General features: G+C 37.3%; 1 protein-coding gene across 1 annotated transcript in view; it reads right to left on the bottom strand.

Moving 5' to 3' along the window:
- HIPK3 (homeodomain interacting protein kinase 3) overlaps positions 1-17,343 on the bottom strand; it is a 144,524-nt gene that overhangs the window by 23,598 nt on the left and 103,583 nt on the right. The window contains exons 3-8 of the mRNA XM_065402374.1: positions 13,751-13,874; positions 9,141-9,260; positions 6,729-6,815; positions 5,245-5,429; positions 4,048-4,207; positions 3,527-3,650 (exon numbers count right to left, since the gene is read on the bottom strand). Coding sequence (XP_065258446.1) covers positions 3,527-3,650; positions 4,048-4,207; positions 5,245-5,429; positions 6,729-6,815; positions 9,141-9,260; positions 13,751-13,874 — 800 coding nt within the window. The remainder of the gene's footprint in view (positions 1-3,526; positions 3,651-4,047; positions 4,208-5,244; positions 5,430-6,728; positions 6,816-9,140; positions 9,261-13,750; positions 13,875-17,343) is intronic.

Genomic DNA, 17,343 nt, shown 5'->3' with positions numbered 1-17,343 from the left:
TCTTCACATAAATATCTACTGTCAGATTCCAGATACTGTCTGATACAAGTCCTTCAAACAATAAAACCTCTGTTTACATGATGTGTATGTGCTTGTTTAGGGAATAAAGCCTAATCTGTGTTCTTATATACATGTACAAAGGTACACATCCCTGTGGTATTCAAGTTATTTTCTAGTCTGCCTCAGAGGAAGTACTTGTATGCTAACATTGGCACCTCATAGGCTACCAAACATTTCCAATAACTGGGTATTAGGCATTATCTGAAGATTTCTTTTAAGGAATTCAAAAAAATCAATCTCAAACGGATGTTACAAAATTATTATAAGGAAAGGTTCTGCCAACTTGTTATCGCCTTCCTGAAGAACAGTGCAATTTAACCAACATCTCCAAAGGTAAGGTGGAATAAATGTTATTGATGGTGCTGCCTTTAGGTGCATATCAAATGCTTAATTTTAGTGTTCATGTGATAACTGTAAATGGTGTTTTAGGTAAAGATAAGAATAAATTACTAAACTTTAAACTGATTGTCTCTCTTCATCTCCCACTTCTATTTTTTCTCTATAAAAATCCATTTTCCTTTTTATGTCCTGTTTGATTTCCCCTCCCCATTCCTTTTTGTTATTTTTGTCCTCTTCTTCTGTCTCTCTCTTGCCCTCCCCCCTCCCCCCCAACATTCCTCCTATTGCTTTCCTTCCAGGAACCATCCTACCACACTTTTCTAAAACCCCTATCCATTGCTCACACTTACAGAGATAAGCCTCTGAGAGCATGAAGTTTCCTCAAGGTCCACTACCCCAATTCCATTGCTACTCCATGCTCCCAAAGATAGATTCCTGGAGAGCCTAAGGAATCTTCTGGGATAGTCAGTCTCCTTCGCCAGCCCCTGCATGGGCTGCAGGATTTTCTGGCCTGAAAGACCTGTTTTTTCCAGCAGCCCATAAGAGACTGGGATTGAACATGCCAAAATATCATGCAGATACATGAATCCTTTGGGACTTGGAATCTCAGACTCCTGTGGGCTACAGTCATAATTCGGCTTTTAAAACATTGTTGGAATATTTGGCTAAAGCTGAATATCAGAATTTTGGTAAAATTCCTACCTGAAGCTGAAATTTAGAACCATCATAAAGCTAATACAGAAGAAATCAAGGAATCAGTTACGTGCTCTAGACCTGAATTTAAGGTTCTCATAGTAAAAGAAAAATTCATTCTGAGGGGGAACTGGACACAGATCCTTACATCTAAGTCACTGGCTCAGATCAGGCTTAGAGTGACCGTTCCTACCATTTTTGTATTTTTCAGACTATTTACCCAAAAAGTAAAGCATTCTGCACTGAATATTTTGGTCTCATACTCGTTTGGGCGGCTACTAAGTACAATGGTGTCCAACGTTTGACTCTCAAGATTCCAAGTTGCCCTGAGGGCAACTCTGTTAAGATTTGTATTTAATTATGAATTAAAAATATTTTCTGTGAATTATAATTTTTTATCTGAAATGTTTGAATCAGCCATATTGCTACAAGGAAGAGCTAGATGGGTTCCCTACCAAGCTGTGGGAGCCCCTAATACAGCAGGATAGGTGCTCAACTGGCTCTCCCAGAGTCTAGGGAAGCACCTAGCAAAGGATGGCCCCCTTCTCCTCTACAGTTACCAAATTATAGCCTAAAAGAGGAGAACCAACCACCAGTTTTAGCTCCCTGATCCTATTATCCAGCTCAGGTTAGAGCTAGAGATTGTTCAAATTGTGCAAGCTAGCTACAATCCGCAAGAGACCATGAGCCAGAGAGTAGCATGCTCAAGATACTCCTCTTCTCCACCCGACACATCCTATGCACCAAGGGCCATGGGGGAGGCATAAGAGCTCTATGCACATTGGAGATTCCCCCACAGTGGGAACTCCTTGCAAGAGACTTGGGGGTGGGCTTCTGCTGTGTCTGTGCTGCCCGAGTAGCATAATGGGAGCACAACAGGGCAGAGAACCTGCCACAAAGCATGGTTGCAGGGCTGCCCAGACGGGGGGGCATGTGGGGCAATTTGCCCCAGGCCCCGCAGGGGCCCCCACGAGAATATAGTATTCTATAGTATTGCAACATTTTTTTTATGGAAGGGGTCCCCGAAATTGCTTTGCCCCAGGCCCCCTGAATCCTCTGGGCAGCCCTGCATGGTTGTGGCCAACTGACCTTTTTGAAACAGTATGTTCAGGCTGCAATGGTCAGATGCAACTGTCCTAGTTCATCATAAGGACACACAGTAATTGTAGGATCCAGCAGAGTGGTAATTACTCAGGGTACTTATACATGCTGTCTCCATGGATCTGTAACATTCCTAACTGAAATCCCAAGAGGTTTCTCCCTATTTTGCCCAAACTTTAAACCTATTTCACACATGCACAGCCTTAAGATCCCAAGCTGTGATCATCCTCATTTAAGATGAGGACTGCATAAGACTGCTTTGGACCTAGACACTGTCATTCTTTTCAACTGGTAAAGGGGTTGCTGTTTGACATAAACAACACTCTACCCCACCAAAGGATGCCAGTACACTGTTCATGCTAGATTGGGGACAGAAATCAAATCTTGTTCTCTGACATTATAGAGCACAGTATCACATTATTATTTACATCTATGCAGACATATCTAAAAACAAGAAAGTATTTCAGATTTGTGCTAGAAGCATAGCAGTTCCAGTTCATAGCAATACCTTTTGGCCTGGTGCTAGGATCTCTAGTTTTAAGAAGACAACATCTGCCCTGGAATCCCACAGGTAAAATGAGTGAATGAGCTCCTAAACTGCTGTAAGGAGAAAAAACTGACAATTGGATGTTAGGATATGGTATACAGACCTTCCTTTGGGCTGCCTTAATAGTGGTTTCTGTAACTTCTGAAAGCTTTGAGAGAACTCTAAATCATGTATGCTTAGAGTCACATAACCAAAGCTGAGTATATGTAACAACATTTACCTTCACAAAAATGAACATTATGAACTACACTATATTTTATGGTTTAACATCTGCTATCCCCCCAAACGTGAAGGCATAAATGTAAAGGGTCAGAAAATTTAGCATGTATCTCTCAGATAAGATATGTGTGCAATGAGACCGTCTCAGTCAAATCTAGTCTGAACAGAGACCATGCTCTGCTAGTCTTACTCACATCATGAGTTAAAATATCTCAGCTTGATCTATACTACATATTACACTTCAAAAGTACAACAGGGCAGTGGCAGAAAGCTATCAAAACATTTTGGAGGGGCTAATAAATTCCTGTTTTAACATTCAACTTCATTCAGAGGGCTGTGGATTAAAATGAGGCTAATTCACCTAAAAATGCAATGGTAGGACTTCATTATTATCGAGATAGATTTACTTAATCAAAAATATTTCCAGTTTCAGTCTGGGGAGTTTTTTATAGCAGATTTGTAAATTTCTCAGACAAAGTTTATAGTAAAATACAGACAATTAACTACTCCAGTAACAGCTGCTGCTTTTCAAAATTCAGAAAATGAAACAATTTCAGTTAATCCTACCTTGGATAGGTGGGGGGCATATAATCAGTGCCTGTTGAAAAGCATCATTGCAACCAAACTGAGCAGTTCCTGCCTGCAGTGGTATTCCATGATGTAAAACTGAATGGGCAGATGCAGTTAATGCCTGAAACAATAAATTTAGCATGGATGACCACATTACATTAATGTATATTTTATTATCATCTATCTCACTCTCTCTCTCACAGAGCAAATAATTAATAATAATTCCACTGAAATTGAAGTTTCAAAACATTTCAGATGAAGAAATACCATTTGACCACTGGAGGGCAGTGTAATAAAGCAAACTACTTTCAGGATGACAAGTCAAAATCTCTACGTTTTTTAAAATCAGGCTTAGAAAACTAACGTTTTCAAACTGAACAAAGTGAACAACACTAGGAAGGGGGAACAAAATGTACATAAGATTTTTCAGCTACTGTCAAATACAATGATTCCTGGATCATATTTTGAAATCAAAATGAGAAACTAAATTAATAGAGTTAATAGCCAAAAGGTCTTACCTGACTCCTCACTGTGCCAATTTTGGTGAAGTTTGCAGTCAGATTAGCAGCACTGCCTGAGGCAACTGGTCTCATAAGTGGTGTTTTATTGCAATTACTTATGTCATATGAGTTAGATCTGTATTTGCAGACATCCATGATATGGAAACAAGATTTCACTCTATTAAAAGGAGAGAAGAGGTAAGTTGTTTTGATTAAAAAATTCCATTTTAAAAAGTATAAAGTAATTCCATTGGAGGAAGGAGAAATGGTTCTGAAAACACAACTTCAAGATTAACATAATCTTGCAATTTGGAAGGGGGGTTAGACTAGATGACCCTTGCGATCCCTTCTAACCCTATGATTTTACGATTATGTAAGGCAAGATACAGCTAGAATTATACTTATGAGCTTCTCTTCTCTAAAAGCCCAAAATTCCTACGATTAATGGTAAACCTATCAAATCTATGGTTTAATATCAAGAAAGATAAACTGTAACTATTTTCTGCTTCTAGTGTCTAACAGTATTGCGGAGTATCTGCTAATAACTGGGGTACGTACCAAAAGAAGATGATAGTTAGACCAGGGTTTCTCAAACTTCATTGCAACAAAAATTACTCTAAGACCCCAGGAAGGGGGACCAAAGCCTGAGCCTTCCTGCCCTGAGGAGGGTCCCAAAGCTTGAGGGCTTCAGCCCTGGACGGTGGGGTTTGGGCTTTGGCTTCAGCCCCGGGCCCCAACAAGTTTAACGACAGCACTGGTGACCCGCAACCCACTTTGGGGTCCCAACCCACAGTTTGAGAACCGCTGGATTAGACGTATGAAAAGTTCTCTCCTTTCTTAGACTTCTGTGTATCTATTTTATTTAGGAAACCATTGTTCAAGTATCTATTTCTAGCATTGTAAAAATACTTTAATTGGGCTTGGGAATTAGGGCCTGATTCTGTTAAGTTCTGAACACCAATTCTATGAGAATGGAGGGTACTCAGTTCTTTTCAGGATCAGGCCCTAAGACTATTGGCTCCTCAGCAGGGGGAATTTTGTATTCTAGGCATCTCAACACAATATATACTTACAGCAGTCTATAAATTTTAAGCAACAGAAAAAAAAAATATATACACACACACACACACACACACACACACACACCAATTTGACTGTAAAGCACTACTGTAGGTCTAACACAACACTGCTTTATTATTAATGTATATAACATACTGGTTGCTATGTGGAAAATCTAGGAGATGCTTCATGGTAACAAAGGGATGGTTCAGTGTCTCAACTGGAGTAATTCTTAAATCAGCATCAATCAGCAACATTTTCTTCAACAGACTGACAAATTCTCTTCTATCTGCCTTCTCTGCCAATAGGTCACTTCCTTCCAAATCCATCACCATGTTCACCTGGCATGGAATAATTTAAAAAAAGTCAGATAAAACAAACATGCATATTGATAATACTTCCTTTGGTTCCTTTCATTAAATTTTTCCACTTCAAAAGACTAAAATGTATTGCTTTTTAAAAGTAGTGCCAAGTGAAATATTTGGAATTTATTAGCTTGTCCAAACATGTTTGTCTTGGGACTAATGAATCTGACCCAACAAACACCCTTCAAGATTTTACTGTATAAATAACTGCTCTTCTGACAGTATCTGTGCACCTAACATCTATTGAAAGCCTTATACCACCTGCCATTCCAAATTTGGGATTTGGAATTTAAGTCTGTTTAGGAGGTGGAGATTAGAATCCTTGAAAAAGAAACCCAATTATCATTAGTACTGGTGCCCCACCTGCCTCAAATCATCAACCCTGAAGTGTTTTCTTTCAACTGATACATTTTTAATCAGTGATGCTCACTCAGATTAGGGAACACATGTGCCTGACATATGGGACAGATGAGATTCTCTGTCTGCTTCCATGCCACTGGAAGTCTACAGAGGTGGTCTAATCTGTCTCCAGCTCTCAGAACTAAGTAGAAGATTTTGCCAACCTCTGAAAATAGAGGAATAAAAGATTCAAAATAACAAAAACCACCAGATCCTCTTACTTATTTTTGCCTTGAAGGTAGAAAATACTAAATAAATGCTAAATATTACTCCTTTTTTTTAAGGTTGAGAACAGAGCTAGTACATGAAGAAGACAACTCCGAATGTGTATAGTAACACCAGTCCTGAAATGGAATTGAGTATCTTCTCAGGATGTCAAAGAAGAAAGAGGGGGAGGAGATTTCCTTTTATTAGTGATTAAGGCATATAAAGCAGTGGAAGTATAAGGATGCAGTTTAGTTAAAAACAAAAGGGGTTGGGAAGCTGTCAGTGTCTCTAGAGAAAGGATGAAGACAAATGATACTTTTACTATAGACAAAAACCTAGATTTAAGAATCATTTTACCTAGATTGGTAGATGTTACAGTAGAATATGGAATATACTGCGCATTATTTAAGATCTTTTTCACCAGGACAAATGTAATTGCACAACAATCACACAACAACAAAGGAAGACAAGATCTATGCATCAAGGAACTAAATAGACAGGCATAGATGGATAGTTTCCACAGGAGCAGACTAGGCAGGTATGGATGAATGGAAAATATTTCCAGAATGTATTCTAATTCACAAAAGATAACTGATAAAAGTTTTTAAATAAATCATTGTGCATCTCTCAGCTGTATTGTTTGCAAAGGAAAAATACTTGAATACTCACATGCACTATATCATCCAAACTGTTGAAAATATACTTTCTGGCCTCTTTAGACTTCATCCCTGTCTCTGTCTCATGCTCTTCCAGTGTCTTAAAAGGGGAAAAAACAAACACACTGTCAACTAAAAGGACATTGTTAGTATAAAATAGTTATTGTTAGTAATCACAGTTTAGACAACTAAGAGACTTTAATTTGACATTTATTTTACTGTTATGCTTTTTGCTGACTTTTTGTATTTCAGTCAGTTTAGACAACAAAAATAGCTAATTTCACTTCCTGGCTCTTCTGAATAATCACAATGCTGTATTATAGTATCTGGTTTGAAAACAATACAGGAAATAGCTAACACCTAAAAAAACCTGCTTCATGAAAACTTTTTTATTGGTATTTGATTTCGTACATAAAAGATTTTTGTTTGTTTGTTGTTGGTTTATTTTACACATACACTTATTACTAACTTTTGGAACTAAACTAGGTGACAGTATCACTTTAAATAGAATCATGCCCCTTTCAATTTCTCTCTTCTTACAGGTTTTTGTTTTGTTTTCAAGTACATTTTATTTGTTCACAGCTACCGTGACAGAGAAAGTATCTGAAATATTAAAACATCATAAACAAATTTGCTTAAAGGACAAGTCTATACCATCAAAAATAACAGGAGTACTTGTGGCACCTTAGAGACTAACAAATTTATTAGAGCATAAGCTTTCGTGGGCTACAACCCACTTCTTCGGATGCATAGCCCACGAAAGCTTATGCTCTAATAAATTTGTTAGTCTCTAAGGTGCCACAAGTACTCCTGTTATTTTTGCGGAATACAGACTAACACGGCTGCTACTCTGAAGTCTATACCATGACAGTATCATAATGAAACTAACTTTCTGTTATAATTTCCCCAAAATAATATACCAAAATAAGTAAATAAAAAAAAAAAGCCCCACCCGAGTCCCACCCTCCTACTGCAGTAGGGACTCTTGCACGATCCCAAAAGAAAACACCACTGCTATTTAAAAGTAAATTAAAGAGACGCTTCCTCAGCATACTATCTAGACTAGATTCAGCAATGCTTTTCTTACTATCTGGAAAATAGTTCAGCTGTGATCTCCATACATCAACAAAATTTCCCTTTTCTCTCCCTCCAAAGAGTAGAGCAGGGGTAAGCAACCTGCGGCACGCGAGCTGAATTTCAGCGGCACTCACACTGCCTGGGTCCTGGCCACCGGTCCGGGGGGCTCTGCATTTTAATTTAATTTTAAATGAAGCTTCTTAAACACTTTAATAGCCTTATTTACTTTACATACAACAATAGTTTAGTTATATATTATAGACTTATAGAAACAGACCTTCTAAAAATGTCAAAATGTATTACTGGCACGTGAAACCTTAAATTAGAGTGAATAAATGAAGACTCGGCACACCACTTCTGAAAGGTTGCCGACTCCTGGAGTAGAGTGTTTAGTCTGGTATGGGAGATTTAACAATCTTAATTTCCAGAGACAGAAAGGTGACTTGTCTTGTATCCAACATAAAAAGCTACATTCTCTAGCCAATAAAAGCCCACATTCACATCCATTCATACTGAAAGAGATCAGATGGAAGTTAAAGTGAGATCCAACAGAAATATCAAAGTTGGAGACCAGGAATAACCACACTGAAGCACTTAGAAAGCTCTAACATAATCTGGGCCCAAAAGGCATTCATTTGTGGACAGTGGCACCAACGGTACACCCAGTTAGCAATCCTCACTTTGCATTTTAAACATACTAAGCAAAATATACCAAACAACTTACTATGGAATGATATTTTATTTTGCTTCTATTGCTTCAGAATTTCATGACCATTCATCAAGATTTAACTCCATTTGTTATCTGTACTTGGCTCTTTACTCAATACTGCCTAAACCTTTGTGGGTCTCTCCCCAGAGATAACACAGGAGCTACTTAATTCTTTATACAGCAAAGAAATTAAACCACGTATGTCTGGGGGGTTGTCTCACATACAGCGCTACAGTGCAGCTGAACTGCTACAGTGCTTTAGTAAAGACGCTACTACACTGAAGGGAGAGCTTCTCCCATTGGGGAGGAGGATTAGCTACGCCAAGAGACAGTAGCTATGTTGACGGGAGAAGATCTCCCGTTGACATAACCCTGCCTATGAGAGGGATTAGGTCAGTATAACTACATCGCCTAAGGGTGTGGATTTTTCACACCCCTGAGCAATGCAGTTATACCAATATAGGTTTGTAGAGTAGAGTAGTTTGTAGAGCTGGCCTATGATTACTTAGATAAAAGACATAATTCTATCTTAGTTTTGCAAATTTGTGAAGATCTCCATGTTGTAAATAAGAAACCTTAATTTGGCCTGTGTATGTGTATGCATTATACTATTTTTTTCAATTATTTTATACTTCTTACCTTTAACCTCCAACCAGAATATGGTACATCTGTTTCTCTACAGAAAAATCTTGCAGTTTTCGTTCCCATGTTCAACAACTGCTCTCCTGGCAAACCTTGAGTCTGTGAAATGTAACGAATCTGGGGGAGGAAAAAGTAGAAGGAACTTAACTTCTTGTTTTCAAATCATGATCTACAAAGATAGAAACTTGCACTTCGTCATTTCCCACACTAAAAAACGCAAAGAGGACTGAGAGTGGGCAAACAACTCTTATATAGGAGAGAAACAGCACTTTAAAAAGTTTTGTATTAGTCTCTCCATCTATTAGCAGGAGAAAACCCTAATTATCCAAGCATCTAAACTGGTATAGTTAAACAAGGACATAATTTTGGTCAGCAATGAGTCTTTTATTTACATTACTTACTGGTTCAAAACTACTGCAAACTATGCAATAATCATGACTCCATATGTGTGGAATGCTCTCCGGGAGCAGTTTCACAAAGTCACCACCCTCCCCTCATTCAAATCCTTATTAAGACCTGTACTGAGGCCTTACAGATAAGCTCAGGAAAAATGTTTGTTCCATTCAGAAGAGGACAGAATGACATGAATACTCAATTTCCCCCCTTATAATTAACATACAAGGCACTATTCTTCTAATAATTCAAAAATCGTATTTGAAACCAATTGATGCATGGGGTCCCAGCACAAGTAACATTTTACAGTGGGATGGGTTAGGTGTATGCCACAGTTCTTTCAACAGGTATTAAAAGAATTTCCATGTTGTTTAATGACAAGACCATATATATCCACAGTGGTAAGAAGAGTTAATTTTTCGTTCCATTTTCTCCAAACATTCTGATGATTTCCATTTTGCAAACGTGCTATATAAAAATGTTAGACCCCTTTTGATACAGGTGTTAACACCCTACAGTCCAGCCAAATTTCGTTTGGCTACTCACATTCTACCCACCTAAAATTGTCCCTGTGTTTTCAGTTAGATACAGTATTCTTTGGAAATTTTTCATTTCCTTTATACGTTGTTGTGCTCTGTTACATAGTGAATATGTATATATGTTCCATTCTATGCATCCAATGAAGTGGGCTGTAGCCCACGAAAGCTTATGCTCAAATAAATTTGTTAGTCTCTAAGGTGCCACAAGTACTCCTGTTCTTTTTGCAGATACAGACTAACACGGCTGCTACTTTGAAACCTGTCATAGTGAATATGTGTTTCACTCCAAAGAAGGCTGCATTTCAGCAGTGAGTAAAATTTCAGGATATTGTTTGTCAAGTACTTTGGAATCCTTCACTATATAGGGCCTGATCCAACATCCATTTAGAACAATGGGAGTATCTCTGTTGACTTCAGTGGACATTGTATCAGGTCTATAACTAACTGTATACCAAGATGTTTTACTGTAATTATCCATAAATTACCATTAGTGTAGAAGGTATGATGGGTGTTTTTATATATATATTTCTTTTCAAAACAGTGAATATTATTAACAAGCCACACAATCATACTATAATCATATCATTTCACAACCATTTGTTTCTTTTAGGTACTGCAAATTTAAAATGTTGGATCATCAGAAATATTTAAAAGTGTCAAGGATTTGACTTAAATCCTTAAAAACATGACAGAGTAACCAAAGCTAAGACTGATATTTTTACCTTAACTCACATTGTTGTGCATGAGTATTGTAGGGATCTAAGAACATCATATGATGTTCAATATGTGAATACGTTACAGCCTTCTCTTTACATTTTCTTTCTGTTGTGAGTTTAAATCAGATCTTTAATGTTAGCTGAACCTGAATTTTCTGTGTGGCAAATTATAAAAGAGAAAATATGATTTTTAAACCACAACCAGGTACTTCTGCACATTTCTCATTAACTTTAAAACAGTGCATACAAAGAGGGCAACTGACTGATTCATTCCCCACTCAAGCAGCCTTGTAACCCACTGTTAACTCTATAGGGACACAGGTGAAGTTCTCCAGAATAAAAACTGTAAAATATAAGATTAAGAATTTCAGGTTAATTGGAGTCTGTATTATAGAAATAGACAAGCTGCCAAAAAATCCCAAAAGACCATTATATTTTTTCATTTTTTTAAATTTGCAAACTATATTAACAAACAGCAATAATTTTGGCAGACATCCTTGAGACCATGTAATGATCTGATGTCGGTAACAGTGAAGTCCTGGAATGTGTTTCCACTAGCAACATTCTGTGAAAGTGAGATTGCCATATTGGTATTTAAATCCTCCCTGTTACCTTTGTAATATTTCTAGTTATTTTGGGCCGATTTTATTTTGCAAAAAATATTTACAAATGGTTTGGGGGAGTGGGTATATATAAAACAATGACAGTAGTATCTAGAAGAGCTCTTTAGGGGATTTTCACTATTCAGTTCTAGAATGCCCTAAATAGTACCTCTGGTCAGCTAAATATTGGGTGAAAAATAAGATCCACTTCAATTTAGGCTTAAACAATTTCTTTTAGCCTCTATTTTGTACATTTTAAGACGAAGCTATTATCCCCTATGAATTACTTATACATGCAAAAACAGATAAGGCAAGAAAGATAAGAGATCAAATTACTATCCTCAGGGACAGGACGACTCTCTTTAAATCCCTAGTTTCTATGTTCGACTATTCTTCCCATGTCTCCTCCACTCTTTTTTGTCAATCACCTATCTTTTACCCCTTGTTCTATAACTTTACTGGGTTACCTCAATTGTGTACATATCTATTCTAAACTTCTAATTAAAACATTCTCATGCATAAATTACAACTAACCTAAACTAATATTTTTGCTTATCCTGCTAAAACTTCCTTTTATCTGTCTATTTCTATCATCTATTCTCTGCTGTCAATCCCTCTGGTTCCATCCAGTTGCTTTTATCTTACTAGTCTGTTTTTGTGGCCTTGGGTTTTTATTTGTTAGCTGTCTTCCTGAGGGAAGAGGGGTGGGTGTACCTGGAGCTAACAATTCTCTCATAACACTTTCTTCATTCTGATATTTGCATAGATAGAGGATTTTACAGATAAAAGACACAAACCAGGTTTCCTGGTTTACACAACCCTGAAGCCTTTTAAGCTAAGTTCTGAACAGCTGCATCAGCAAAGAGAAATACAAAAAGCAAAAATTCCTTTATTTTTTATCATACTATATGTGAATATTCGTTTCTCTAACATCTATTTTAATATATATATATTCAACTAACAACTAATTACATGGTTTTCTAACATTTCCCTGCCTTGAGGCATCTGACCCTTGGGCAAGTGCCTCACTTTACTTAGAAGTGTGTGGTAAGGTTATATAATCCAGCGTTTGTTTGTTTGTCTCTGTTTAGCAGGTCTTCAAGCATGCATTTCATTTTATGACACAAGCATTATTACAATGATTATTTCTTGTACTAGTAGCAAGAAGCAACAAGTAGCAACACCTTGAAGCTTAAATGAATAACTGGATGTTGTTTTGTAGATATTTATCTCTGAGGTTAGTGGTAGGGAAAGTGAGAAGTAAACTTGTGTCCCCCCTCTAAGAGCGCTGCAGTATAATGGTCAATATGAGTTCCCCAACTTAAGAGCAAAGCATCAGTAATGATAGTTGCCTCGGGTGTAGGTGTGAGGAAAGGAGTCTCCACTCGAACTTTCTGTGGCTTTGTCCACCAGACAAGAGAGGCTAGAACCTTAGTCAGAGTTGTTACTTTAGCAGTGATGTTGACTTTTTTTAGTGGGCATATGGAGTGAAGCCAGGTTTTCAGGCAATGTGTGCATAGGGACATGTGGCTAAGGAGGGAAAGGCAAGTTCTGACTGAAGTCCAAGGGAATAGGGAACTAAGAGGCCATGAATCCCGATGACACAAACATTTTATACCCCCTGCCCCCCCCAAAAAACTACAAAATGAAGTACCAGGAAAGGTACAAAAACCCCTCAGATTTGAGACAGAAAACTGCAGTACAGCTGAGGCATTCAAACACAGCAGCCATAAGTCCTTTAACAGTCAGAAGGAAATCTGGAGGTAATAGCATGTGCTGTGACTCTACTGCAGAGATGGCGCTCAAAAACAGGGCATAACCCAGAAGTCTAGAGTTTTGCAGTAGGAACACAGACCCCACAGTGAAACAGAGATTTCAGCATGTATCTTTGAAGAAAGGATCTGTATGAAGACTTGTATTTAATTCCAATTAACAGATTGTGGGTTACAAAAATGAGAAAAACTTACAGTATTTGATGAGGGATGTATACCTATTTGTCTCCATATCAACAATATTTATCTAGAATGTTGCAGAATACAAATAGGGTCAAATTATCAGCTGCTTTAAATAGGCATAACTCCATTAAGGTCAATGGGGCTACACCAATTTACAGAAGCTGATAATGCCTACCACAGTACCTCAATACTTTGAACATTTAGTATTTTCCTTTAGAAAATTTTAATAAAATCAAAGGTAAATTATTTAAGTGGACTCTTTCATGTAATCTAATTCCATTAAACAATGTGGTACAGGTTATCTTTCACATGAGAAAAATCACACCATATGAATTTAGCCTAGAATAAAGAAATGATGCATTCTTTTAAAATACAAAGTCATTCATGAAGCTATTCTACTACCTGGTCATATTCCAGTGCTCCTGGATACAGCGGCCACCCAAGGAACAGCTCTGCAATCACACACCCCAGCGACCACATGTCTATGGCTTCACAAAACGGCAACCCCAGTATAATCTCTGGTGCTCTGCAAATTAAATAAATACAGTTATTACATTTTTGCCTTTAAAAAATTAAAAATACAATTAGGTAAAAAGTTTATCATTTGAAAATGTGCTATTTATATCTTTAAAAGTAAAACCGTAGGGTTTTGTTTCTTCTTTTCAAGATAATCCACATTACAATATTACAGTAGCATTGAAGAGACAATTTTTCCATGCAAGACCTATATGTTATGCTTAGGTTATTATATGCCTGCTTTTTCTACTCTGTACTACTGTGTCTTAACTTGCTGTGATTCTTTTCACAGTCTAAAAACTTCATTAAATGTGAAGGCAATCACAGAATCGGCTTAGAAATTATTATTCCTGAATGATTTAATATTTTAACATGTCTATTTCTCCTCCAACATCCCCCCACCCCCAATCCAAACTTCCTACAGCTGTAAGTACTGTATTCTGGGACATAAGCTTGACATAAATATTTTCTATATAAAATATTCCCTCTGACAATACACATTTAGCCCTTGTATACTACAAAAATGCATTGAAATCAATTTAGTTACACAGCTGCAAACTCTAATGCAGACACACTTTATCTTGATCACCTTAACCTTGCTTGCACCAACTTAACTTGATCAATTTTTGTATCAATTTAGTTAAACCAGTACACTTTTCTAGTGTAGATCAGGTCGTCTTTGTTACCTAATACAAATGTATGTATGTGGACAACTACTGCAACCACAGAATCAGGGTTGCCAACCCTTCAGGATTGTCCTAGAGTTTCCAGGAATTAAAGATTAATCTTTAAATAAAGATTGTCATGTGATGAAACCTCCAGGAACATGTCCAACCAAAACTGGCAACTCTACACAGAATGTAGAAAAAATTGTTGTAATAAAGCTGCAAATGTTACGGGGTTGTCAACATTTCTATTTTCAGGAAACATGACTTAGTATGCTACATTTATCCTGCAGCACTTACTTTAACCTGTTTCATTTTTTAAAAAGTCAGTTCATCCAAGTTATAAGAGGAAGTGAAAATATATTTAAACACAAAAAAAGAGCCCAGAGACAGCAAATATGATAAACTATTACACCCCAACATGGTCTAAATTAAAAAGAGCCAAGAATATTAAAAAGGTGATCTGCAAATTTAAAATTAAAATCCACAAAGTATTTAATAAGAGCATTCAACATAATATTAAAGAAAAAGTAAAAAATGCTTTTCAGCAAATTAGTAACAATGTTTTTGGAAATAAAGTTAACTATTAGTAATATGCTAAATACCCGGTTACCTTTTTATCTAGTACATAATGCTAACTTATTTTGCTTTTCTTTTTTAATTTGCAGGTTGCTTTAACATTAAAAAAACCAATAGAAGCCGCACACAAAACCCACCCAAAGTGCATATGCTAGAATTTCTCCCCCTTCCCACAACCATAAAAGATTTTTTTCCAATTCATTATAAGGAGAACAACAATAACCTCTGTTTAGATAACCTAACACTTTCCCTTATTAAAAAAAGAGGTGGTTCCACATTCATGATCTGCAGCAGGACTTTCAAATTTAACAAGGGGGTAGTCCTGAGGTGTCTCCTGCTAGCCTCATGAAAATCCATTCAGATATGGCTGAGTTAAGGCTGTTGGGGGGAAAAAAGGTCACTATTTCCTATCCTGTAAAACTGACCCTGTTGCATCACTTCAGCAATCAGCACTTGGAGTGGAATCTCTGAACAGTAGGGGCAACCAGGAGATCATGCATTCTAGATTCACTTATTTTACTAAATGGTAGTAATAATTCTGTAATCTTCACAATCCTTATTATTGAGCATGTTGGAAATACAATCCACATCTCTTATTTGGGAGACCCACTTAGCAACATCTTTCAGAAAGTCTGCCAAACATTTGTCCCTGACTAGGCTTCCTATAAAACAGGACTACTCCTACATATGTAACTCTCTGTTTCTGTCTGTTATATTTTGTCAAAGTTTGTAGTCCACAGAGAAAAAATTCTCTTGAGGCAGGTAGAGCAAGAATGTTCTTGTGGATAACGCAGTTGAATGCTTTACAGCAGAACTACATTTTATCTGTGTCTTTGTCACAGACTTCTTTGGGATGCTGGAAGTCAACTTACTTCCACGGGGTGTTGTGATGATCAATTAGTTAATGTCGATATAGCAGTTTGTACATGTAAGTACTATAAAAATATTTACTCTGAAAGAACAGGCCATAAGTGTCTGAGTATGGGGTGGTATGAGGAAATAAAACTAAGAGACTTTTGCAAATGTTGGCCTTAAAAAAAAAAAAATCTGTGCCTCAGTTTCCTTACTATCAAATAGGGATAACAGTCTACTATCTAACATGGGAATTGTGAAGATAAACTCATTGATTTTGCTATCCTGTGCATTGAAAGAGGCAGATATCCTGTGAGAAAAACAGTATGTGATTATGTATCACTGCATCACTCAATAGTAGGATTACATAGTTAAAAACTGCATACACACCAGGGGAGTGGGAGAAAGGAATCAAAATTACACAAGCAACCTTAAATTCAGAATTTCCTAACTTTTGAGCATTCAGCTTTGCACCCTAGCCAACACTGTATTAGTAGTTCTTCATGTGTAACAACATATGTACTGTCTGAAATAAAATACATATCAAATAAGTAAAAACACTTTAAATATGTTAAATACGTTTAACAGCCATTTCTATGGTCAACATTGAGGAATTTAAATAAGCCATTAGCATCCATCAAGTAAACAATTATAAAAGTTGTCACATTTGCACAATAGACAAAGTGGCTCTGTTTCTTTAAACCCTGGTCTATTCTGAGGAGAAAGAAAGGTGAATTCATCAAAAGTCATTCTATCAGAGCTTGATAAATCCACTCTCAGGAAACTTTCATGTCAAGGAGAGTTGTACTGATTACTTTCTGCAGAAGTTAAGTTTTCATTAAAAAAAATAAAAATCTAGTACTTACTGTTACAAAGAAAACCTACTAAATGCAAAGTGAATGGAAATGGACACTGTGTTACCTTCCTGAATCTACAGAGAGCCAGCCTTTCACAACAGAGATTTGGACTGCCTGAAGCCCAAATCCTGATGTCATTGTGTAACCCCGGTTGTCGGCGGGTAGGATCGAACCGGTGACCTCCTTAGTGCATGAGCCTGTACCGCGTGAGCTAAAAGCCAACTGGCTGTTAGCTAAGACTGTAGAGCAGACTCATTTAACTCTCTCTAAGTGGTTTTGGTGCCACTAGATGGGACAAACCACCACACCCAGAAGGTGTGTGGGTTACAATTGCACACCTTGAGTGGCAGCCTGTGTGCTGAGGATTCCCTCTGAAAACAGAAAGGGAAAGAATCCTCCCCCTCAGGTTATTCTGTGGTGACACAGTCACTAGTTTGTCATTACATTCAAGAGTCGAGGCATGCCTCTGCCCTTTGGGGCAAGTGGAAATGCATAGCAGATTCTGCGTAGAGCTGAATCCACCAGC

Source organism: Emys orbicularis, chromosome 4 (genome assembly GCF_028017835.1).
Source record: "Emys orbicularis isolate rEmyOrb1 chromosome 4, rEmyOrb1.hap1, whole genome shotgun sequence".
Classification (NCBI taxonomy): domain Eukaryota; kingdom Metazoa; phylum Chordata; order Testudines; family Emydidae; genus Emys; species Emys orbicularis.
The sequence above is the reverse complement of the archived record's forward strand: the minus strand, read 5'-3'. Positions and strand labels throughout refer to the sequence as shown.